General features: G+C 40.8%; 1 protein-coding gene across 1 annotated transcript in view; it reads left to right on the forward strand.

Annotated features, from left to right (window-relative positions):
• Positions 1–833: 833 nt before the first annotated feature.
• CDC5L (cell division cycle 5 like) overlaps positions 834–26,863 on the forward strand; it is a 40,031-nt gene continuing 14,001 nt past the window's right edge. Inside the window, exons 1-14 of the mRNA XM_061622344.1 lie at positions 834–996; positions 5,330–5,433; positions 6,679–6,840; positions 8,172–8,299; positions 10,059–10,158; positions 11,518–11,736; positions 14,386–14,530; positions 15,105–15,293; positions 16,581–16,729; positions 17,964–18,126; positions 20,669–20,833; positions 22,859–22,939; positions 24,052–24,297; positions 26,270–26,467. Of these exons, the coding sequence (XP_061478328.1) occupies positions 952–996; positions 5,330–5,433; positions 6,679–6,840; positions 8,172–8,299; positions 10,059–10,158; positions 11,518–11,736; positions 14,386–14,530; positions 15,105–15,293; positions 16,581–16,729; positions 17,964–18,126; positions 20,669–20,833; positions 22,859–22,939; positions 24,052–24,297; positions 26,270–26,467 (2,094 nt within the window). The 5' untranslated portion in view covers positions 834–951. The remainder of the gene's footprint in view (positions 997–5,329; positions 5,434–6,678; positions 6,841–8,171; positions 8,300–10,058; positions 10,159–11,517; positions 11,737–14,385; positions 14,531–15,104; positions 15,294–16,580; positions 16,730–17,963; positions 18,127–20,668; positions 20,834–22,858; positions 22,940–24,051; positions 24,298–26,269; positions 26,468–26,863) is intronic.

The raw sequence follows: 26,863 nt of genomic DNA on the forward strand, positions 1-26,863 counted from the left end.
TATAATTGCTGCATCATGCTTGTTTCTTGTTCTTAACATATACGCAAAAGAACGTTTTTGTGCGTGTTTTAAGACATTTAAAAGAGCAACCCTCTGCATGCAGCTCAATGAACCATACAGCTTCTGCATGGAACTGAGATCTGGCTTTGGGATGGAAGAGAGTGAGGAAGCAACTGAACTAGATTGACCTTTGGTGCAAACTGAGAAATGGGGTAGTTGACTGGAAATGCAACCTGCCCTCCAACCTGCAGTGTTAACAGCAGACTGCCTTAGCCCCTTCTCAAGCCTGTAATATGGATATAATGGACTGCAGTGGTATTAGCAGGACCCTTTTTTGTTACAGTTATGAGATATTTCCTCCAAGGAGCTGAAGGTGGTGTAGTGGCTCCCCGCTTGATCCTCACAGCAACCCTGTAAGGTAGTGACTGGCCCAAAGTCACCCAGTGGCTGAGTGGGGACGACTCCTGGTATCGTAGGCCCCAGTCTGACACTGTATGGCTACATCAGCTCTCCGAGTGTTTATAAACTCAGGAACGAAATATATATATGACATTTTCCACACGACGTAAGCTCCGAGTTAAAAAAAAGTCTAAACAGCCATACTAAAATCCTGGATATCTCTATTACAATCTATGGGCAACTGTTGTTTCTGCCTCGGGGGAGGGGCCTCCAGAAACCGGGAGAGTGAGTTGTTTTAATACGCATGCGTAACCTGCCGGCGAATGAACCCATCATAGAGCCGACAGAGATAGAAAGCCACATCAACAGAGACTTCCTCCTTTCTCCTCCAATCAGAAGTTATCTTGAGCGTGGGGCTCGAAGGCGCCCTCTTACAAAGGCTGCGCCTGCGCACTGCTCCAGCTACCTCTGCACCGCGCAGGCGTCGGGAGCTTCGTTGCTGCTGTTTGCCTTTTTCTTCGCTTGTGTCGCCCCGTCTTTCCTGCCGCCGAGATGCCGCGGATAATGATTAAAGGAGGCGTGTGGAGGAACACGGAGGTAGGTGAGGACGCAAGTCCTCCTTTCACCATCGTCACCCTTTTGTCGTTGGTCTTCCTCGTTCTCTGGAGGCCCCTTTGCTGCTGCAGGGGGGAGCAACAGTGCGCCTGCGCCAACGGGAATGGCGCCTGCGCGCCAGGGTCCTCTTGGGTGTGTGGCTGTGGCTTTTGGCTCCTTTCTGTTTTGGGAGGAGATTGTTGTTCTTGTGGCGTGACAGTGACGCTTGAAATGGAAATGGACTGTTTTCAAGTTGATGACCTTATGAATTTTTATGGTAAACGGTATTCAGAGTGGTTTCACCATTGCCTTCCTCTGAGGCTGAGAGGCAGTGACTGGCCCAAGGAAGCCCAGTGAGTTTCATGGCTGTGTGGGGATTCGAACCCTGGTCTCCCAGGTCATAGTCAAACACTCTAACCCAGCCTTTCCCAACCAGTGTGCCTCCAGATGTTGTTGGACCACAATTCCCATCTTCCTGACCATTGGCAATGCTAGCTGAGGCTGATGGGAGTTGTGGTCCAGCAACATCTGGAGGCACACTGGTTGGGAAAGGGTGCTCTAACCAATACACCACACTGGCTGTCTCACAGTGGTGCTTAATACATGTTAAATAAAAGCTAACAACACAAAGATTGAAAGGAGTATCCAATTTGTGGCCTGATCATATGTATTTTGACTGGGAAATCAGTTCTGTTACATCTGGTGGGGTTTATTTCTAACCATGTATGCATAAGGTTGCAAACCATGTCTGTTCCACCTCTGAACCATCATAACTAGGCCATCCTAACTAAGATGAGCTACCTTGAATTTATTGCCAAATTGCATTTGATGGGCTTTTTTTAAAGGGAGAGACAGAAAAACTATATTATACAGCCACAAGAGTGACTGTATTCTATAGCTCACATGGATTTTCAGCATTCAGTAATGTTAAATTGAAAATACTCCCCTATGCAGTTCTGCTGTTTCCCATAAGCTCATTTCAAAACTAAACCTTACAAAATTTATAGTCCTGAACTCAAATGCTTGCTTAACAACCCTCTAAGTTTTCTGGGTGATACACAAAACACTCGGAGAGAATCGAGAGTTTAAAACGTAAAAAGAGCAAAAAAAAATTCCAGACCCCTGTTGGATGTTTTTCTATCAGTCGTCTCATAATTTGTTGAAATTAATTAAAAATCAGCCATGTTCACAGAGTACCTGTAATCCTATTACTGGCCTTGCCCCATACTCTGACCTTAATCTTCTGCAGTTTAAAAGTTTTTAAAAAAATGCCTGGCAGATTTTTAATTAATTTAAGAAATTTAGCATTGAAGTCAATGACAATCTGGGCATGCTCAGTAAGAACCAACTGTCAGTGTTCTAAAAGCAAGACTCACAGCTGCTATGCTTGGCTAATTGGAAACCACACCCACACCAGACCTTTATTTCACTTGAGACAGTCATGGCTTCCCCCAAAGAATCCTGGGAAGTGTAGTTTGTGAAGGGTGCTGAGAGGAGACTCCTATTCCCCTGACAGAGCTCCAGGGGCCAGAGTGGTTTAGCAGTCAGCTGCTCTGATTGACGCTCTGTGAGGGGAACAGGGCATCTCCTAGCAACTCTCAGCACCCTTCACTAACTACACTTCCCAGGATTCTTTGAGAGAAGCCATGACTGGCCAAAGTGAAATAAAGGCCTGGTGTGGATGTGGCCAGGGACAGCTTTGGTTTAAATTTGAGGCTACATGTGTCTGCTGTAGAATAAAAAGGTGGGGGAAACTCTGAAAAGGAATGATACTGTTCAAAATGTTTTCCTTTTGGAAAGGAAAGGTGCTTCCCCTCAGCCCTGTGCCCACCCACCCAATCTCTTCTCCTCCCCTTCCTGCACCTCCCCCAGGTCAGTTTCATCTATCCTAAGCACGATTGCACAGGAGTAAACCTCATGGAACTCAGAAAGCATGCAAATGAACAAACTTGCCCTCCCTTCCTCCTCCCCCTCCTGTCCCCTTCCTCTTGTCCCTTTCCTGCACCCCTCACTCCCCCTCCCCGATCCCCTTCCAATTTCCTCCTTCCTCCTCCCCTCTTCCCTCCTGCTCCCCCATGGTCAGTTTTACCTATCCTAGGACTACGACCTGGGAGACCAGGGTTCTAATCCATACACAGCCATGAAGCTCATTGGGTGACCTTGGGCCAGTCACTGCCTCTGAGTCTCAGAGGAAATTCAATGGTAAACCACCTCTGAGTACCGCTTACCATGAAAACTATTCATCTTAAGCATGATTGCATGAGAGTAAATCCCATTGAACTCAATGGTGTGCTCTATGTTTTTAATTTGGCTATGCCCACCTTTCCTTAAGTGGAGTGGTTTAAGCATAGCAGGCTGAAAACATGCATCTTGGGCAGGCCTGGTTTGTTTTTCCCAACAGCTAGAGTCATTGCTTAAGTAGTAACATACTGTAATCTGACTGGTTTTACATCAAACTGCAGTTTCTGATTCAACTGTTACTGTGCCCAAAATAGAAATAGAACATAACCTCCAGTTTGAAACACAAAAGGCTGTCTTCACCATCATATGACATTGACCAATAAAAAGGCTTTGAAATTCATAAAAATAAATTTGACACAGATTTCTAGGATGAATGGTGAGAGAAATATAATTTTCCAAGTTAGATTTTCTGTAGACTCAGTAGTAACACAGGAAAGAAGCAAAGTAAGAACAACAACAAACATACAAAAATGTAATTCTTCATCTTTGGAGATGGCAAGCTGCCAGCACTCACCATATGCCCAGCGGCACAGGTTACTGAATTATTCCAAGCTACACAGGAAGTGAAAGACTGTGAAAGACCAACCCAAATTGTGTTTGCATTTTGACAAATTTGTAGGACAGTCCAGTATCTCAGAGAGGAGGTCAGGTCTCCTGCTGTTCCAGTGCGTTCGTTATAGCTGCCCAATGTCCCTGCTTTTTAAAGTTTGATAGAAAGATCTGTGGGCTATAGGTACGTTCTTAAACTGTAAGGGATTTTTTGCCTTTTAGTCAATATGATTTATATGCGCAATGCATAATTTTATACATCTCTGTGATTATTACAGTATATTCCTATACATGTTTACTCAAAAGTAAACCCTATTGAGTTCCATTGAATTGCCAATTTGTTGGCCGCTTACCCAGTTCAGATAGATTTTGCAGGTTTTGCTGTTCACTTCGCTTTTCACCACCAGGATCATCTGCAAATCTGGCTGCTTTGTACAGCTCCCTAACTCCAAATAATTTGTTGACACATTAAGTAGCACAGATCTTTGGTGAACCCCTCTTCAGAAACCCCAGACAAGAACATAACCTGTCATTAGTGGCAAAGGTCCATATTGCTTGCTGCAGGTACAACTGAATTCTCCCCTCCGTGTGATCCTGAGCGTGATTGGCCTCAGGTCAAGAAACTTTTCAGAAGTTGATTACGTTGTTTCATGATATCAGTTAATTAATTTGTAATTGGCATAAGTCTCAAATCTATTAATAGTTAAAGTTTTGTTGTTGTTCTAATAGAGTTAACAGTTGAAAAATATCTGCTGTTTGAAAATATTTGACTAGTCAATTGACCAATCTTTTTTGGTCTGTTAGTTGTTCAACCCTAAGGAAACTCTTTCCAAAACCAAAGACAACACTTAAAGAGTGCAGACAACCTGCTGGCTATTTAACTGGGTCTTGGCCAGTGCAAAATGCAGACCTTTTTGCAAAACAGGGACTCAGTCACTTTATAATTAATAGCAATTGGATTCTGTGTTATTGACCTGAATGATGGCGCTAGTGGGTTGTGCTCCAGTGTGATACTAGGATATTTCCTTCCAAACAAAGATTAGTCACAGTGAGGAACTATCTGGCAACTTTAGCAACTATTTCTGGGCCAGGATTATTCCCTTGACGACATTCTGTGGCCCAGAAATTCAGCTACAGCATTGCATTCAGAACATCTGGGATCTAGGTGAAAGCTTTGTCCTGCTCTTGAAACTCTTATCTGTTTTATTATATTCCAAAAATATTGTGAGCTATCTCAAAGTTTGGTTAGTAGGTGAGATATACATACTTGAAAAGTAGGAGGAAGCTGCATATTGTCTGTGGGCATTGGAAAATTGGTGGAGTATGAGAATCCATAGAGATCCCAGCTGCTTCCACAGTGTTGGGATAGAGTTTTCTTGCATAACCTGGATGGTGGTGCCTCCTCTAGCAGCCGCAGAAAAAGGTTCTTTCAGCTGGGATATATTCTGCTTACATCATTGTTGGGGTTAAGAAAGCTGCCTTGCCTGTCCTGCCTTGAGAGCCGTTGCAATGACTAATATTTTTTAAATCCTCTTTTTGTTTTAAGGATGAAATTCTTAAAGCAGCTGTAATGAAATATGGCAAAAACCAGTGGTCTCGTATTGCATCTTTGTTGCACAGAAAATCTGCGAAGCAGTGCAAAGCCAGATGGTGTGTAATAGAACATATTCTCTGGGGGGATTTTGATATGATGTTGGTGAGAAACTTCATGATAGTTTATCCAGTAAAGGAAGCTGAAGCAGTTCTCTAACTGGAGCAATGTATAGGCTGTACTAGAAATCTCTACACACTGCTCCATAGAAATCCCAATTCTGAGCTTAAGATAAAATAAGCAAATTTGCATATCATAATTATATATAATATACATTGCATACAATATATATTACACAAATATATAAATGAGTCCAATTGACATTTGACTACTGCAGACAATCATTAGCCCTGATTCATGCTATAAATTTAGCCACTTATTACATAGCCATGAGAGAGGCTGTATACTATAGCCAGCATGGATTTTTGCATTCTGCAATGTTAAATTGAAAATACCCCCCATGCCATTCTGTGGCTTTCCATAAGCTCATTTCAAAACAAAACCTAACAAAATTTATAGTCCTGAACTCGGAAATGCTTGCTTAACAACCCTGTTAGTTTTCATGGTGATACACAAACACTCAGAGTATCCAGAGTTCAAAGTGTAAAACAAGAGGAAAAAATCCAGACCCCTATTCAAAAAAGTTCATTTGCATCATCAAACAAACTTTAAGTGAGCCTTTCCAGCTCATGTTAGTTTGGGTAAGAGAGTGTACAAGTGACTGTATGGAATCACTTGTATCCTAATTTAGTCATATCAATTGAGAAAGGCAGCTTAGAGCATTTCTTCATTGGGCTGGGCAGTGCAATATTTTGGAAGTTGTCCTTTGTCAGCGCACTGACATGTAGATGTGGTTGAATAGCTTCTGATACCAGAGGTCTCTGCTGTGCCACAAGTGATATCACTTGTTTGTGTACAAGGTTACTTTCAATTATTTTTGTACTCTGGGAACTAGAAATATTCTGTGATGACTGACGTTTCAGCACATAATATAGGTGGCATTTTCTGATCCTGGAAGTTAGAGGCAGCATTACGCTACTGCTGTTAAAATGATACAATGAACATCATGTTGTTCCCTCCAGGTAGTAGTATTGCCTGGGAAAGTTACTATCCCCTATTCTTTTAGTAATTACCAGAATTTAAATATAAAATTTGCATATTTTCTTTTTTTTTTTATGCTTTTCAAATTACGGTAGATTCAAGAAATGCAGCATGAAATTCCCTGTAGAGCTAGTCAGTAGGAGATTAATCATGTCAACAGAACCTTGAGAAAACCCTCTCTTATTTTTATTACTTTAAATCAGGTATGAGTGGCTGGACCCAAGTATCAAGAAAACAGAATGGTCGCGAGAAGAGGAGGAGAAGTTGTTGCATTTGGCCAAACTTATGCCAACCCAGTGGAGGACTATTGCACCAATCATTGGGAGAACAGCTGCCCAGTGCCTGGAACACTATGAATTTTTACTGTGAGTAACTCTGCTGTATGATGAAAAAACTGTTTATATATATATTGAGGGACCTTCCAGTTACATAATTGACTCAGGATTTCAGGAGAAATCTTTGAGGTGTTTAAGAGTAGAGCGATAATAAGTCCACATCTGAAATTCTCCTCTGACTATATTTCTTCACAGGAGGTGCTGGCAAACATCATGGTTACTGAGAATAATTGGCAGGAGTTGTCAACCCTTTTGGACCACTGGGAATACTGGGAAAGTGCCACGGACACAAGTCACAAAATGGCTTCTGTGGACCATGGCATAATACTTGCCACACTTGAAAGAGCAAAAAGGGACAGAATCACAGAAAGGTGCGGGCTGTGCTTCCCCATCAATGAAGAAAAAAAGCATCTGTATCGGTCACCGAGAAACGCTTTGCACCTCTCCTTTGTTCAGAACAGATAGAAGGGTGGGCATCCAATCCCAGCATCCATGAAATGTGGGCATGTTTAAGGGGGCATGTTCAGTGTAGGAGAGGCTGAGCCTGTGCAGGAAATAAGACCTGCACCAGCAGGAGGCTGGGGGAAAGAACGTAGCCATTGTTGCCCCTGCCAGCATTCTCCTTTTGTTGCTGTTAGTCTCCTCTGGAAGAGAGATGAGGGAGCCACTTGTACATTATCTCTCCTGGTAAAAAGACCTTCCCCTCTGAACTGTATTTAAGCCAGGCAGATGTGACGCCTTGAAGTAAAATAAGGCCTGCATCAGCAGCTGGAACTTCCTTGTTTGTGCTAATGATTTCTTTTGCAATATCGAATGTATTCTATGTGTGCTAAACAGTTGTGGGCTTTTTTTGTCCTATTCAAATTTATTGATATACTTTGTAAGCTCTTTTCTCTCCCAGTCTCCACACCCATTGTTTTGTATTTTGATAATGTGGATGTCTGTTGTAAACTGCTTTGGGCATACCTCACTGTGGAAAGGCGCCATATAAATAAACCAAAGCAAATCAGACTCAGCAGGGAGAGCAAACAGTCTCTCATGTATTGTGGATTTGTGAGGGGAAGTTTACTGAAACCTTCCAGAGGTGCCATAGGAGGTGCAGGTGGGTGCGCTGGTGCCCATGGGCACTATGTTGGCAACCCGTTCCATGGCCGTGTTTTGTCTTTGGCTTGTATCCAGCTAAGTTATACTGAGAGAACACACATTTAAAACAATGGATGTGACTAACTTGCATTTATTAATTTCAGTAGGTCTACTCATGAGTATGACTTATTTGGATACGTCTCATTATCATTAGGTGTCATGTTTTCTTATATATTTATTTCATATTTTTGCACTTCTGTTCTTTGTCATCTTTTCAGGGACAAGGCCGCTCAAAGAGACAATGAGGAAGAAACTGCCGATGATCCTCGGAAGCTTAAACCTGGAGAAATTGACCCAAACCCAGAAACCAAGCCAGCCAGGCCAGATCCTATTGATATGGATGAGGGTATGATTGAAACATGTTTTGTGAATTTGCCCCCACCTCATCCCTTGACACGTTTGTCATATAAGCACATCTTTCTTCATGTGCCCTGTTTTCTTTAGCCCATCATTTATTTGACAGTATCAGGCATTTATTGAAAGGGTAAAGAATCTCCACTCCCCCACCGCCCCAAGGACAGAATACTGTTGGGATGGAGGGCACATGGCAGAAATGGGTGTGGCTCAAGCCCAAAGTAGGCAGAGCCAAAACACGCCATTCATTCACACATGCATACCTCACATTTTCTCTTGCAGAGAGAGACACACACATAGCTTTTCTTGTGTTTCATCTCTGCACTGAAAAAGGGATCCCCCTTTTCAGGAAAAAAGGGGAAATATGCTCAGGGATAAAAAGCACCAATCCTGCATTGCCAGATCTCTCTGTGTGCTGAGAAAGGATTCTTCTTCAGAAGAGATGTAGCAGCCCAACCATTTGTTTCATTTCCCCATCTCAGCATATCGCATGGAAATGAACAGCCCTTGCAGGAAGAGATCTCTTACTGCATGGCTAATTCACTGTAGAATAGGACATGGAAAGGGGGCATCACCTTGGAGAGTGCTGAGGGCCTGAATGAGGTCTTGTTGGCTGGAGGTTCTCGATGTCTGTGCTGTTGACTTGGAAATAAATATGATTGACTTCACGATGACTCCAGTTTAATGGGAAAACAGATTTTATTGGTATCATATTAAAAAATTAATCTACTGTATAAACTATTGGGGTACATGATCCACAATGCTGATTGTTTGGTACAAATGCAAAATTCTGGAAGGAAAAACAGAAGAGAAAATAAAACCAAAGCATGCATAGGTGAAATGTTTGAGTAAATAATTGAAGTGGTCTAATCGGTCCCTTCCACAAAAGACCATTTCAAACAAGAAACGAATGCTGCAAGTTTGCAGTATGAGAATCTTTGTTAAGTTAAAACACCTTTGGAGTTGAATGAACCCACTAGGATGGGGCTGGAGATAGTGTAGTAAGTTAAATGCAAATCTTTTAAAAATTGACGAGGGGTATGGGGTGGAAAGATGAAATGCCACAGGATAACCGACCCCATAATTGTCAAGGAGAAAATTAAGTTTTTCTTAAAAAGAAAAAAAATTACACAAATATTTTGTATAGCCGCTGGTGTCCACAGCAACCTCACTGGTTTCAGAGGGTTATTAATCCATATCCAATTTTATGTTTTCTTTATCAAATGAATTGTATGAGTCTTATTCACCTGATGGACGTTGAGTGCTTCCTTTCTATCTAGACTATAGTTCCCCACTGCTTTTTCCGTTGCTGTCTTATCTCCCTATAGTAAATCCTTACTTCAGTTCAGCAGTGTGGTTTTATACGTTGCCAGAATAATGTTGGAGATTAAAATGATTGTATCCACCTCCAAAAGGTATTGATTTCAGTGATGCTCATTTTCAGGTAAGGATGTGTATTGGATTGAAGCTTCAATAATATAGAGGCAAACTTGTTAATTACACAACACTTTTCTCTGGAAATAATGCTGTTATCAATGTGTTCCTAAGAGAGATAATTTAAGAAGTGTAGCAAAAGACTACTGTTGGTCTAAATAATGTTTTGAACATGTTCAGAGAAGGCACAGGTGTCTTGGAATGTGGGTTAATTTATATATTTCCCCTCTTCTGAGAGGTTTCTTATTCTTGTGTACTGTATTTCATTCTGCCAGCTGCAAATGAAAGTGTGTTAACTTTGTATATTCTTCATGCAGATGAACTTGAGATGCTTTCTGAAGCAAGAGCTCGTTTGGCTAACACTCAGGGAAAGAAAGCCAAAAGAAAAGCAAGAGAGAAGCAATTGGAAGAAGCTAGGTATTTCTTTACGCCGCTGAAACTATTCCTTGTCAGAAATCCAACTGAGGCTGCATGCTTTTCCTGCTTCCCAGTGCTACATGGCTGACCTGGGATTTCCTAGGGATGGCAGAGCTATGACAAGATGGTAGTAGGATGGTAGGTTCCCTCCTTGCAACCCCTAAATAATTTGGACAAAGCCAAATCTCTGCATCTCTCCCTACACTGACAATGGCGGTATTTGCAGATGGTTTGTTTCCTGCCAGTTGCCATACTTTGAGAGTCTAAAGTTGTGGTAATAGATAAATAAATACTGTGAAAAAATTGGGAAGGGACCATGAATCGTAATGCAGGAGTGCCACAACTCCTTTGTAGTTTCCTCTCTCATTTTACTCATGGTGGATCACCTGTTCCAGACCATTATAAAACTAAAGTTTGTTAAGTGGCTAAAATATTGAGCTGGGATGTGGGAAATCCAGCTTCAAATCAGGATTGGCAGTGAAGCTTATGGGGTGGTTTGGGGCAAGTGAATGTCTGTCAGCCTAACTAGTCTCACACAGCTGTGAGGGGGGGAAAGCATGCAGTCTCACACAGTTGTGAGGAAAAAAGCAACAATCGTATGCAAATGTACCAAATAAACAATGTATAGTTCCAAAGCATCATTCTTAATCATTTCTGAGTTTTCAGCCAGTCTTCATGAGAAGTCTAGACACTCAGGATGATTTGTCAAACTGACATATGTGGAGTTCAGGAAGGACTCTTTCACTGCCCCCCCAACATGTATTTATGATAACTGCAGCAGTAGAAGTGAAATCAAGCACATCCTTCAAACTTTCTATTGAAGCCTTTTGATATTTTTTTGAGCCCTGACTCAAAATTAATGTCTTGTCCTGTATCTAGTATAATGGAGCACTTGTGTGGAACTTAGGACCCACTGTGGCGCAGAGTGGTAAGCGGCGGTAACGCAGCCGAAGCTCTGCTCATGGCCGGAGTTCAACTCCAACGGAAGGAGGAAGTCGAATCTCCGGTAAGAGGGGTCGAGGTCCACTCAGCCTTCCATCCATCCGTGGTCTGTAAAATGAGTACCCGGCATATGCTGGCGGGTAAAGAAAGGCCGGGGACGGAACTGGCAATCCCACCCCATATATATGGTCTGCCTAGTAAACGTCGCAAGACGTCACCCTAAGAGTCGGAAACGACTCGCACTACAAGTGCGGGGACACCTTTACCTTTTCTCTTTAGTGTGGAACTAGAAGTTGCACTATGGACAGTACAAATATTTTACACAGTAAACTGTAATTGTCTTCTCCAGAAGTGGCCTTTATCTTTAAGCCAGTAACAGTTGTTTCCAATATGTGTTAATTTATTGTCCCTCTGTAGGCGCCTCGCTGCTCTCCAGAAGAGGAGAGAACTGCGAGCTGCAGGGATTGAGATCCAGAAAAAAAGAAAGAAGAAAAGGGGAGTAGACTACAATGCCGAAATCCCATTTGAGAAGAAACCTGCCTCAGGTTTTTATGACACGTCAGAGGAAAACTACCAGGCCCTAGATGCAGATTTTAGGAAGTTACGGCAACAAGACTTGGATGGGGAGCTGAGATCGTAAGTTGTGTTCAAAAAGGGCAAAGACCTTGTATAACGTTGTGTTTGTGTACAACTGCGCATCTTTACCTTTTGTGAATTCTCACAAAACCTAACATGGTTTTTTTCCTATGCAACCCAAGTTTCGTAACTATTGCTTTTGTGGAAAGAACATTATTAAAATACATAGATATTATCTGTTGATTATTTGAAAAGCTGCGTTGAAACTGGTCAAGGAAGAAGCTTAGGTGCCTTGCACAGTCGTCTTGTTCTGTTTCTAGTTTGACTGCTCTGCTGCATTACTTTTCATCCTGTTTGCCCTTTTCTTTAGCAGTTGTTATTAACATGAAAACATCCAGATCTTGCAATAAGAATATTTTATATGTGGACAGGAATTTTTTGGTGCTAAATAGGGACTTTCATGTGAAATTTACACAGCTCCTTGCATCTTAGAAAAAACCCTATTTTTAAAAATGGACACATCTCGCCTTTTATTTTATGAAAAGATTCCTGACAGGAGGTACTCTATCTGCACTCCTATTTGTGGTGGCTCTGGAACCATTAGCTATATTGATTTGAGACAACATTGATGCTGCTGGAGTCTCTGTTGGTAATAAAATAAATAAGATTAATTTATATGCAGATAACATAGTCTTGACATTTAAACCTAAAACCTCACAGAGGGAATCTTGATTAACAGCATAATTATTTTTAAGGCCTGCAGGACAGAAGTCCCTGGGTTAAATATCAAAAAAATTACAAAATGCCAAACTTAAACAAATTAGGTATCATTGGTGTATTTGTCCAATGCATTTATTATGGGTGATGTCCACTTAAGTTACACTTGGAATCAATAGACGATTAACTTAAGCGAGTTTATTTCAGTGGGTCTGCTCTGAATAGGACTAACATTGGATATTACCCAGTATTTATAACACGCAGCATACTGCTGTACAATAAAAAAATAAAAACATAATAAAACAATATTATAATAAATTTAAGAAACTGCTAGCATAAAAACCCACGTTAAAAAATCAGCGCAATAAAATATTATATACAGCACAGAATTAAGCATACTTTAAGACCGCCATCTGTGCCACAGTGACAGGTATTTGGGCACAGTTGTTTTAAAAAATTGTAATACTGTATAGAGGTAACTAGGAACTGCTTTTCAAAGATTTTTTAATTTTAATTGAGCATTGGTCACAACTGAATTTATAAATTATAAGTAGTATTTCAGAAGTTCAAATGGTTATTTTACCTATATTAACATGCAAACTTCAGAGTATCCCCGTCAAGATAACAGATGATCAGCTAACTAATGAAATGTCAAAAAAATTCCATTCGGAACAATAAGAAAGCGAGAATTAAGGCACTTAGGCTTCAATCCAAGTACGTTTCCTGGGAGTAAACCCCACTGAACATAATAGGGATTTGCTTTCAAGTAAACATGCATAGGATTGTGCTGTCACCCTGCAGGCTGACAAAACAGATGGAAACTTAGTTGTTCCTTATGTAAAAGAATATTATGCAAATCGTATTGCCTTACAGACTGGATAAAAATTCATCAGTTGTATCTAACAAAGTCATCCTGTTTGTGCAAGAACTTCTGCTTATGCAGTGGAACTTCCCCTCCCTCTCTTCTCCCTCCCCCCCATCTGCTCCACAGGGTTGGGGAACCTGCAGGAAATATTTGTGGGCACACACAAAAATGAAACAATTACACTCTTTGGTCACCTATGAATGCTATATTTCCCAATCTGTAATTTCGCTTTGAAATGTTAGGAAACCTTTTCTTTTTCTCCTTTTCTATGTTTAATATAAAGGTTGACAATTTTTATTCCTTTATATTTATGTATTTTTGGCATTTAAAATAAGTTTGCTTTAGTGGGTGCTTTAGCAGGGATACATTCCAGTATGAGCTTTATATAATCTTTATTTAGTATTTGAAAATAAATGTTGCAGAGGTAATGAGGCTCAGGACATCTATGTGCATGTTTTGGACCAGGTTTTGTGTATCTTTCTTTTGGAAAGCTGTGGACTATCAAACCAATGTGGTCCTGTACACAACAATAATCTTCACATTCAGTGATTTCATACTGGGATATATCCCTACAATATGGGCACATTCCAAAGACAACAAACTTAGGATAGAGTAGGCAGTGCTTGTAGCTAAGGTTATACCTTTACAGTGCTGGAAAGTGAAGAATCTACTCAAAAATAGAACAATATTTTGAGGAGCGCTTGAGATAATAGAAGATGCACTCCAGATAAATTAGACTCTATTTGGCAAGCATTTTTGAGAATTATGTAGCCCTGGAAAGCAGGAAATCCCACTGACTACTGCCTTTTCCCACACCACCCTTTCTGTTTGCTTTCTACATCAGTGTACAATATTATATGGTGGGTTTAGGAAGTGGAGAATGAGAGGGGATGTCTTGTTTCTGTAAAAAAGTATGCCACTTTTCTCTTCAGGTTAATATTTATGTATTTATAATTAATAATGACAATAAAACTTCAGTCATCTACCAATTTGATATATGTTTTAAAAAAAGATTGTTTTGCTGTCTTCTGAGCCATTTACCATGTTACAGTAAAGAAAACATTCCATGCCTTTCTGAACTGATTATTGATTATTGGTATTTAATTGAAGGACTTCTGTTTTAACAGGGAAAAGGAAGGAAGAGAGCGAAAGAAAGATAGGCAACAGCTGAAACGGAAGAAAGAGTCTGATTTACCTTCAGCAATTCTTCAGACTAGTGGTGTGTCAGAATTCACTAAAAAAAGAAGCAAGCTGGTGCTTCCAGCTCCTCAGGTAAATTCTTCTTGCTGTCTGGTGCATAATTATAAAGATTCTTATCTGTTTAAGTCACAGCAGATGCTTATACTGTGCTCAAATGATAAGGCTATTTAGAAGTTAAGGTTCAGATATGTATGTTTAATCTGTGTATTTCCCCCCCGGTTTTCCTGATGCGTTTTGCCCATTGGCTCCTACTTTGTAAGCCCCTTCTCACATCCTAGATTTGCTGTGTAAGAGTCTCTTGGAATAGCTTTGTTTCTACCATCAGTCATTTTGCATATTCTTCTTGGAAGTGCCATCCAAGTGGTATAGCACTGTGACAGATATATGGGTTGTTGGAAATTCATACAACACTGCAAAATTAGGAACAGACACATCAAAAATAATGTTGGTATTACTGTTTTATTTACTGGTGATTTAATAACCAGTTGAAACAATTGCCCTTTTCCTGTCAGTATGTCCACTAAAGGTAGTTCCTATGGCTCTATGATAAGATCTAGTGTCTCTGATGTCAAGATTGAACTTCTTCAGTTTATTAGGAATCCTGTTACATTCAGTGCAATTAATGGATTTCTTTCTCCCTTTTAAGATTTCAGACACGGAACTTGAAGAAGTTGTCAAAGTCGGCCAAGCAAGTGAGATTGCACGTCAAACAGCAGAGGAATCTGGGATCACAAACTCTGCTTCCAGCACACTCTTGTCAGAATACAATGTTACCAACAACAGCATTGCTCTTAGAACACCTAAAACGCCAGCAACACAGGACAGGATCCTACAGGTAACGCCTAAATATAGCGTCATTGTAACATTATCCTTTCATCCTGATCCTATAGTTCTCTTCATCTTTATCCTTTATTACAGTTCTATGAAGTAATCTGTCTCCCCACTATAAGAGGGAGGAAGACCTGTGTTCTGCATGTTCTGTGGCTTAGTGTGGGGGTGGGGAACCTTTTGGCTCTGTGGGATCTGCTTCATGGGCCAAATGTGACCATGTCAAAATCCCTTGTGCTTTGCAAGTCTCCCAACACTCCCCTTGTAAGCCCCCAGGCTCAAAAGCTTAAAAGGGGAATAGGAGGACACTCACAAAACCTTTTGTAAGTCTCCCCATGCTTCCCTTTTAATCCTCCAAGACTGAGGACTTAAAGGGGGAGACTTTCAAAAGGCTTTAAAACAACCCCCATTTCCTGTTGGGAGTGCAGGACCTATTTTAAACCTTTGCAAAAGCACTCTTTGAAGTAGTTCATGTGCTCAAGGTGCTTCAAAGGGTGCTTTTGCACAGGGTTTAATCCCTGCTTACTAGCTGATGAGTGAGGGTTAAATCGTGCTGCCTTGGCTGTGCAATGTGGTTCTCTTCTGGGAACAGGATTGCCCATCTGGTGCAGGATTAAACCCTGTCCTGCTGCCCATCAGCTAATAACACCTTGCAGGCCAAATTGGACCCCCTTGTGGGCCAGGATTGGTACATGATTATTTAGTGTGAATGGAGAACTGCCAACACTTGCTTAGAACATAGCTTGGCCAGCAGCAACAGCATCCTCTTTCTGCTCTAATCCCAGTACGGGGTCAGGCGTGTCTGGCAGTAAGGATAGATGGTGGAAAAAGATCAGAGATAGTCTCTTTTCAACCAAAGCAAGCCACATTTGCTGCTTTGGAATTCCAGACAGATGGTAGCAGGGACTGTGACCCTGAAGTGACTGCTTCCTGCAAGGAGAAGAGAGGCCAGGATATTAATGGAGGTTTCTGTCAGTTAGTCATACTAGATGTTCAGCATGACTAAATGGAATTGGTATTCTTGATTCAAAGAAGCAAAATGCTAACTTCTCTTCCAGTTCTGATACTTCAGCAACATTCGATTCCTTCTTGAAAATTGCATCTTCACTTTCTGGTTGGGCATTGGTGGTTTCCAGATAGTTTCATAAAGAAAATGTGGTTTCTGTCTTCCTGAGGGTATCTGCCGATGGATGGTGCCTTTTGACATTGGATTATTCTTTTTCTTTTCTTTTCTTTTTTGGTAGAATTTTAATTTTGGAAAAAATTATTGTTCTTTGTGTGTCTTGTTATACAGGAAGCTCAGAACTTGATGGCTCTTACAAACGTTGATACCCCCTTGAAAGGTGGTCTTAATACCCCCCTCCATGAGAGTGACTTCTCTGGAGTAACACCTCAGAGACAAGTTGTTCAGACTCCAAATACTGTGCTTTCCACGCCCTTCAGGTAAATTAGGCTACTTAAGCTGTTGGGATAGGCTAAGATATGCTTGAACCTTCCCTTTCTTAAATATTTTCTTAATGTTTAAATTAGTTGTTGAAAGCAGTAAGATTGATCCAGTTCCCATCTTCTAGTTGCCATCTCTGTTTGATTCCCTTTATGTCCTTGGTTGTGTTCTCAGGTGGTTCTCTTCATTCCTGTCTAATTGGTCTTTCAGTGTTTCCATAGGGGAAAGTTTTTCATCTGCTTTTCCTCTCTCACTCTAAGTCCCCAGGGCTCTGTGCTTGACTTCTGCTATTCTTTGTACGTTCCTTGACCCCAGATAAGCTCTTACATCCTATTCGTTTAGTACCACTTACACACTGAGACACCCAGCTGTGTCTCGGTACCCCAGAATTTTTGCCCTCCATCCAATCCTGTATTTCTAACTGCCTTTCTGATATTTCTGTTTGGGTGTTTTGTTGACTAAAGCTCAGAATATCCAATGAATGACCAAGCTGCTTCTTTTGATGACCAAAGCCTTTTTCTCCTAGTTCACTATCGTTAACTATTAATAGTGTCACCATCCAACTTATTGATTGGGCACAAAACCTAGGTTTTCTCGCTCGCTCTCCACTGCACCTCATATTCAAGTCCACCACCAAATAATGCTACTTCTGCAACATGTATCAATGACACCTCAGCCCACATCCCTAGATGCCCTCTTCCAGCACATTCACATGGGTGTTAAATAGCATAGAGAACAATGGTATTCCATATTGATACCCCAGGTTTCCTAGTAAGTCATGCTTCTCATTCCCTACATTATCTGTCAAGTAAGAAGGAATTTTCTAGTCCAGGCCTTCTAATGTCATCTGCTTTTCCTGCTACCATTTAGCAACAGGAAAAATGGTGTGAGTGTGTTGGTTGATTATTGTAATATGGTAATTGCTTACATAATACTGTGGGTGTAGTGGCAGTGGAAATTATCACTGTCCACTTCTGTTTTTTTATGAAATATTTTTCTCTGTTCTGTTACTTACTTCAGCACTTTTTCTCTTGCTTTTTATTTTGCATTTTGCAGTTGTTGAAATAGAAAGTGCATAACTGCTGACTGAAAATTGTAGACTTAAACATTGTAGACCCAAAGTAGGCATTTGTTGCCAGGTACCCTGACAATTGCATAAAATAGTTTTAAACTGAACAGAAGAATTGTGCTGCCTCACTCTGAATTGTGTTTGAGCAAGTAACTTTTTTCTAGGACTCCCTCTCATAGAGCTGAAGGCCTGACTCCTCATAGCGGAATGACTCCGAAGCCAGTAGTAGGAGTGACTCCAGGCAGAACTCCACTGCGTGATAAACTAAATATTAATCCTGAAGAGGGAATGGCGGATTACAGTGATCCATCTTACACAAAGCATATGGTGAGTAGGAAATTATTTTAACTCCCATAATTTTATCCATTGTGTTGCATAGATGGGAGCTCTCAAAAATTACGGTGGATACTTGATCCAAATCAAATATAAATTAATTTGAATCTTTGCAAACATAATTATGGGCACAGCGGGAGAGGGCCTTTTCAGCCATGGCCCCTAGCCTTTGGAATACCCTACACCGCCCCCCCCAAGAAGCCCGCTAAGCTTCATCCCTGATGGTGTTTTGGAGACTTCTGAAGACCATCTTTTTCCGAAGAGCCTTTGGGGAGGGACTGAAGGTATAGCCTGAAACTGATTATATTTTTCTCCCTTTCGAATTTTACCTTTTTAGTCCGCATTTAATATCGCTCCCCTTGAATTGTTTATTGTATTTTATGTATCTTTATCTGTTTTAATGTTTTGTGTTTTTATTCACCGTATACAATTACATTGTGAACTGTCTTAAGTGCTCCATTTTGAGGTAGAAGGGTGGGATAGAAATATTTTTTTAAAACTAAAACTGATGTGATGCAGGAAGTCTGACTGGATCTCATGACAAATAACTCTTTAAAGCATGGGAGGGTGTAGTTTTGATTAGAGTAGTGATGCTGGAAGACCAAAGCAATCCTGAGTACATCTAGTGAAATGATTTTATAAGCTATCTAAAGTGCTTGTTCATTTAATTAGACCTCATTAAATGGGAATCTCAAGGTGAGAGAAGCTTTTCTGTAATCTCACCCAATTCCCATATTTCTCACCTTGGTTCCCAAAACAAAGCAGTACAGGACTTTCTGATGAACTTCCTCTTCGTACAAAACTGAATTTTACAGAGTTTTGAGGCTACAGGTTATTTCCAAATCCTTGGAAGTGACCGACACAGTTTAACATTTGGATTCATCAAGAATAAATGCTGCCAGACTAATCTTGCGCCTCTCCCTCTTTTCCTTTTAAATTGGGTTTCTAGCTTAGTGGATTGTGAGAATGCAGTGGATGTAATTCATCCTGATTTCAGCACAGCATTTGACAAAGTTCCTTATTTTTTGGATCAGCAAACTGGTTAAATGCAGGTGGATTTGCACCTTGTTGGAAAACGATACTAAAGTCAGTGCTTCCTAATGAAAGTGGAGTGAGATTTTGAGCAGGGTGCTGCAGGCTTCTGTCCCAAGCCCAGTACGCATCAAAAATTTACTAGTAGATAGATTGGGGTAGGCAGTATGGTGCCCTCCAGATGTTGGACTCCAGCTCCCATCATCCCTGATGGTTGGGAGTTGCAGTCTAACATCTGGAGGGCACCATATTGGCTATCCCTGACACTGATGAAGGGGTAGAGGGAATCCTCATCAGATTTGCAAATGACACAAACTATGGGGGTGGGGGAATAGCTAACACTTCAGAAGGCAGAAATAAAATTCATAATCATAAATCATTCATAAAATGGACTGAAACAACCAGAATGAAAGCTGTGCACTTAGGCAATAAATAAATAAATAAAATCAAACTCACAGGGAGGTACCTGGCTTGGTAGTAGTACACATGAGAAGGACCTCAGGATTGTATCCAGTCACAACCTGAACATGAGTCAACAGTGTAATATGGCTGTAAAATAGCTACTGTACTTTTAGGTTACGTTAATAGAATCGTAGTTACCAATGATTCTACATGGGGAGTAATTGTTCTACTTAATTCAGTACTGGGCAGAACTCATCTGGTATACTGTGTACAGTTCCTGATATCACACTTTAAGAAGGATTTGGAGACAAATTGGAACAGGGTTAGAGGAGAGCAATAAAGATGTTTAGTCCTGTGAGGAAAGGCTAAAGGAACTGGATATATTTAGCCTGGAGAAGGAAAGGCTGAGGGTATGATATGACAGCATTCCTCAGATACCTGAAAGGCTATTGCATAGAAGAGGGCAAATACATGCAAAGTCTTTGTTTAATTAGTTGTGACATATTTTATTGTTTTAGCTATTGCCAGAAAACTGGAGGGGAGATATCTAATGGAATGAATTCAGTTTTTCTACCTTTATAGCAAGTGTGGGGAATCTGTAGATCTCTAGATGTTGCTGGACTTGAGTTCCCATCATCCCTGACCGTTGGCCATGCTGGCTGTGTCTGTTGGGAGTTGGAGTCCAACAGCGTCGGGGCACAGGGTAGATTATATCAGTATTCTCTAATTTAAGGATGTGCATGTGGAATTAAGAATAAGCACTATATCATACCTGTACAAGCAGTTGTGAGGCTTTCTGGGTGCTCACTTACGTAGACATCCTCTGGACGGCAGTTATCAGCTGTAAGTTGTATAAGCAGCAGTCTCAGTTATCACCTAGATCCTCCCGCAAATCTGAAGGTGACTTGTTGAGAAGTGTCCCTCAAGACCTCCCATTGCTTTTGAGTTGGGTCATTTCATAACTCTGAAGCTAATTTAAAAGGAAAGTCTCAAAGCTGGTCTGCAGGTAGTTAAAATCACCAGGCTAAGAAGTAAAATAAATTCTTTACTGGTTTTTGAAAAGTTAACATTTCTCTTCCATTTATTTAATTCAATTCAACAGGAAAGAGAATCCCGTGAAAATTTGCGTCTAGGGCTTTTGGGTCTTCCTGCCCCAAAGAATGACTTTGAAATTGTCCTACCAGAAAATGCAGAAAAGGAACTTGAGGATCATAATGCAGACGATACGTATATAGAAGATGCAGCTGATGCAGATGCTCGCAAACAGGTAGGAATGAATTCTTAGACTTATGAAGGAGTGCCACATATTGTGCCTTTCTCCCATGATGGGCAAGCATAACAGAAAAAGAATCTTTCAGACAGAATGAAGAGGACTGTTCTTCAGAATGATCCTATTACAGGCTACAACTGTTTTCATTTAAAAGGTCTGAAACTGCAGCTGGTGTGCACTGTCAAGGTGCCATTCAAAATGATACAATATGTAGGCCGCCCTCCTATAGTTTAATTGAACATAAGTTGCTCATAGGCTTAAATTCCCAAGTCTCAATTGCTTGGCCTGAAGCCACCCAGGCCCTCTTTGACAATGGAGTGGTTAAGCCAATAGCATCAAAAGTAATGACACTGTCAGAGGGGTCAGTTGAGATGATTCCAGGAATGAATAGTTCATGGTACAAGGAGAGTAGAGCCTGCTGTTTGGTGATTTATTTATTTAAAATAATTATGTCCCAACCTTTAGTAATATATTCTCAGGAAGGCTAAACATTCAGTAAAGATAAATCAGTCAGTCGAAACCTATCAAAATGACAAAAATAATCTACAGAGGCAGGACAACAACCGTAAAGTTGGCTTGGATGACTTCTTTAAGAAAAGGCCTGGGAAGATTTTTATTTTTTTTAAATTGCCTGTGGCCCAAAAATGTAAGTCAGCCTCTGCGAAAGCGTTCCCAAGAGACGGTGCTACAGCTGAGAAGGCTTTCCTTCCAATTGTCATCTGCCTTAGCTTCAGAGGATGAGGACTCCAGAGAAGGACCTCCAGTGATGATGTTGGTATATGGGCAGGTTCATGAGGGAGAAGATGATTCTTAATAAGCTTAAGTCGTAAACAGTTTTAAAGGTAAGCATCAGCAACTTGAATTGTGCTTGGAAATGGACCGGTACTTGTGTGTCATCCACATGTTGATAATGCCTCACTCCAAATCTGAGGATGACTTCATTCAGTGGTTTATAATATATTAAATTGCATGGGAAATGAGGTGGAATCCTTCAGGACTGCTTTAGCACTTTAGTTTTTATGCAAATAAACCATCTTCTGGAATTGTTCAAGAAGGAGCAGAACCATTGAAGTGCAGTGCCCCCAGTCCTTAATCGAAAAGGATGCCATGGTGTGAAAGTCACCAAGAGACCCAGGAAAATTAGCAGGATAGCACTCCTGCTATTCTTCTCCCAAGATAAGTTATCCATCATGGGTGACCAAGGCTATTTTAGCCCGAAACTGGAATTGCAGCTGGACTGAAATGGACCCAGATAATCATTCTCAACTATGTGGAGTTGCCCAGCAGCTACTCATTCTAGAGCAGCCTTTCCCGACCAGTGTGCCTCCAGATGTTGTTGGACCACAACTCCCATCTTTCCTGACCATTGGCAGTGCTGGCTGAGGCTGATGGGAGTTGTGGTCCAACAACACCTGGAGGCACACTGGTTGGGAAAGGCTGCTCTAGTGCAGGAAGGGAATATTTGCTATCGGTCTTTATAATCTTTAGTTTCTTTAGGAGTGGTTTTCACCCATCACCTTTAGTGTGCTTGGGACTGCCCCTTTTCATAAAGAAATATTAATAACATGCTCAGGCAATCAACTTGGTAGATGTTATGAACTTTGAGGACCAGGGATCAAGCAAACAACTGGTAGATAATGCTCAAGCTAGTAGATATGCATTGGGGCCATGTGATTTCTTATGAGAATTGCTGCTACTCTTTTCTCATTGTAATGCAGAATGTACGGCCACTCATTCATTGAATGGATTTGAAGTTAGCCTTTAAACCAGGATTTTCAGGTCTGGCTGTTGCCATATTTGGAGCTGTACCTAATTTCTGCTTGGGGCAAAATATCCCGAAGTATGGAGGGATGATCTCAACTTGTGGCATGGTATTATGTTATCATTTTTGGTCTTCCCTATCTCTAAATCTCGTCGTTTTTTTTCTTTTTGGCCTTTTGGCTTTCTAGCAGCGGAGACTTGTGACCTTATAACTTTCTTCTGTGTTGCAGAACTTGACCTAATTCTTAAATGTCTTTCTAGAGTATTCGAGAAATGGAGCGTGTAAAGGCACTGAAGCGGATGCACAAAGCAGTTCAGAAAGATCTGCCAAGACCCTCTGAAGTAAGCTGTTCTTAATTCAAATAAGATAAAATTTGTTTAAATGGGGTGGGGGAGAGAATGAAGAATACTATCAGTAAACTGATACAAAATTGTAAGTTGTAGTATAGGAGTTAGCAGCTGGCGGCCTGGAGCCAAATCTGTCATCTAAGATATGGGGAGAATGCCACTTACAGCACTTGGATTTGCTAGCTGCTATTTATTTATTTATTAAATTTCTATCCTGCCCTTCCTCCCAGAAGGAACTGTGCAACAAACAAGGGACAAAACACTAAAAACATCTCAAAAACAAAGCATCTTAAAAAATCTTTAAAATATCATAAAAGAATATTTAGCAACATCTTAAAGTAATTTCAACACAGAAGCAGACTGGGGTAAACTCTACTTAAAAGGTTTGCTGAAAGAGGAAGATAACACAAATGGCACCATTCTAATATTTAAGGGGAGGGAATTCCAAAGGGTAGGTGCCATAGCACTAAACGTCCACTTCTTATCTTGTGCAGAATGGACCTCCTGATAAGATGGTGACTGACTGGGTATATAAGGAGTGAGACGATCTTTCAGGTATCCTGGTTCAAAGCTGTATAGGGCTTCATACACCAAAGCTAGCACCTTGAACTGCTGGTAAAAGGCACCCGAGCCACTGAGGCCACCTGGCCCTCTAGCAAAAAAGATGGATCCAGAAGCACCCCCAGACTATGAATCTGCTCTTTCAGAAAGAGTACAACCCCATCCAAAGCAGGCAGTTGACCAATTATCCAGACTCAGGAACCACATACCCACAGCACCTCCATCTTGCTAGTATCTGAGCTAGTTTGTTGGTCCTCATCCAGCCCACCACCGACATAACCTACACTTCCCTACATCATCCCTCACTTTTTTTTTTCAAAAATAGATATTTGGGAATACTAGTTGCTAACCAAGCTGTTGTACTGCTAAATGAATTCAATAAAGACAATAAAACATTATTTTCTGATTTTGTCAAATTACGTGGACTTAAAAAGTGTATATGTGCTCTAGAGCTCTTACTGGTGGGATACAGCATTTGAGGAACAAACATAAGGTGTTAGTTGATTTGTAGCAAATGGCTCGGTTCTGTGTGTGTTTTGGCTTAGGTAAATGAAACAATCCTGAGACCTTTAAATGTAGAGCCACCTCTAACAGATTTACAGAAGAGTGAAGAGCTTATTAAGAAAGAGATGATTACCATGCTTCATTTTGACCTTGTGCATCACCCTTATGGAGAGCTCCCAGGAGGCAAAAAGGGGAAAATCCCAGGATTTGGAACCAGTAGCACGGAACACATATCTTACCTTGAACACAATCCTTATGAAAAATACTCAAAGGATGATCTCAAGAAGGTATGCAATATTTTAATAATCATTATTTGTCTTATAAACTGTACAAAACACCATATTTCAAAGATATAATAATGCCTAACACCCAGATTTGTGATAGGAAGTTGCTGAATGGCTATTGGAATCTTTTCGGATAAAAATTTGAAATTATATCCTGGATGTTTACAGCAGCCTTTTCAAACCTAAGACCCACCTTTAACTCCAACCTAAAATATGGGATCAAATTTAGTTTCTTAGCATCAACATTCCTCTTTCTCCTTCTCTGCCTTTTGGGGGGGCAGCTCCATACTTCAGACTTGCTGGTTTCATACTAATTGTTTCTCTCTAAGGAGCCATGAGAGCGGTCATTGTGCGTCCTGGGGTAGATCTCTTACTAGATAACTCTTAGCACATGCACAAAGTTTCAGATCCCAGAATTTTGGGGGAAAGCTGTTACAGTTAAAATAATATAGAACCAATATAAACTTGTGGGGTGTGTGTGTGTGTGGTCATCACACTTACAAGCAGCATGTATGGTTCTTTCACTCTCTCATTTTAGCCTCCCAGCACTCTGTGATGCAGGTTAGGCAAAGAGATAGTGATTAGTCCAAGGACACTCAGTGAGCTTCTTAATTGAGTGGTGATTTGAGCCCAGGTCTCCCCAGCCATAGTCCAACACTCTGCTGTCTGTGTAGACTCCTGTCTTTCTATTTGTTTATTGTTTCTATTGAAAAACTGGGTGGTACATCACCATAAAGACCTGTGGGTTCTAAGCAACTGGTATTTTAACTTCCAGTTATTTCCAGTTGTATTGCAGAAGAAAAGCTAGCGAATTAAAGTGCTTGAAAAAAGAGTTTACATCTCAGTTTCTCAAACAAAATATTCTGGTCACCTTGGATAGATCCAATAATTGCTATCCCCCTTTTTTAAAAAATGGTTCTGAGCTTATTACAGTAAGCAGTGTTGTATGCCCGATCTGTTCAGGATCAGCATGTAGTAACAGTATGAGTTCCTCATTATTAATTCATGTTTTCATTTGGCACAGTTAAAAGTTCAAGGGGAAGACTGGTAATGGCAACAAGTTGCCCCAAGTATCTGTATCCATCATTACCATTCCTCCCTCTGCAACATGCAGCACCAAGGCCACATTCGATGTGTTTAAGAGTGCATTCTTAACTTTTTGGGGCTATGCTTGCAGATATGGCTGGCGCCCAAAATGAACAGTGTGTACCTGAGAATGCATTCCCAGAATCCTCTGCACATGCCACAGTATGGATTTAAAGTGACTTCTTCTAATTGCCTTGTAGTGTAGATGGCCACAGCTCAGTGGCAGAGCATCTGCCTTGCATGGAGAAGGTCCCAGGTCCAATCCCCAACATCTCTGGGCAGGGGAGGGAGAGACTCCCTTCTTGGAAACCTGCTGTCAGTCAGTGTTGACAGTCTGAGCGAGAGGGACCAGTGGGTCTGACTCTGCATAAGGCAGCATCCTATGTTTGAATGATCGATATGGATTCTGAATCATTCACTCTCTATTCTGACGAAATGCAAGTTCTACAAAACAAATGTCTGAAGTTTGCTCATCCCCTTCATGTTGGCCTGTGATTCCAAAATGCATTGAACCAGTCTCAATACACATAGGTCTCTGCTGAAGGTTGACTCCTTCAAGTTATGTGGATGAATAGCTTTATGAATACACATCTAGACTGCTTAATTTTTTAAAAAAGCAACAAAATGAATTGGAAGAGTGGTATGTGTGTGCACATATTTTGTGTATTCTGTACAGCAAAAGCGATGTAAAAACTAGGGAAAGTGTCACCATGAGGTTTTATGGGGTTTTGTGACTAATGTGTGCTTACAAAACAAAAGGAAAAAAAACAAAAGTAATAACCAGAAGGAAATGGTCTTCATATGGAGAAGATTGTCCTGTAAATTGTATATTCATACTTCAAGCATGGCAGGAAAGGTGAAGTTGTAACTAATCTCTAACTTCAAACAGGCTGAAGAACACTTGGCTCAAGAAATGGAAGTGGTGAAGCAAGGAATGGGACATGGAGAGCTTTCACATGAAGCTTACAACCAAGTGTGGGAAGAATGTTACAGCCAGGTGTTATTCCTCCCTGGGCAGAATCGCTACACACGAGCTAACTTGGCCAGTAAAAAAGACAGAATTGAGTCACTTGAGAAGAGACTAGAGGTTAGTACACACGTCAAGATGAAACCAAAAATAGGAAGCAGCACTTCTCAGTAACGCTAGCTTGTTCTGATACTTTTCAACATTATCTCCCATCTTCTTGTTACTCAGTTCAGCTTTGTGGCTCGATGTGTGCTTTGTCTCTTCCTTATTACAAATCCTTCCAGCTTTTTTTTTCTCCTTAAGGTTCAGCGTTGGGAGGTAGAGAATGGATTCCAGTGTTTCACATCTGTTGGAACAAAGATTCTCTGGTTTTCTTGTTCATGCACTGAGGCATTGGATATTGAATGTAAATAGATAGCATAGATTTTAATAATATTTTTGACAGTTTAAAGTTGTGGCAGAGTAGGCTCTACTCCTTGGAACAATTACGCTCCCCCCCCCAAAATGTTTATATAC

This window comes from Rhineura floridana, chromosome 4, assembly GCF_030035675.1.
Source record: "Rhineura floridana isolate rRhiFlo1 chromosome 4, rRhiFlo1.hap2, whole genome shotgun sequence".
Lineage (NCBI taxonomy): Eukaryota > Metazoa > Chordata > Lepidosauria > Squamata > Rhineuridae > Rhineura > Rhineura floridana.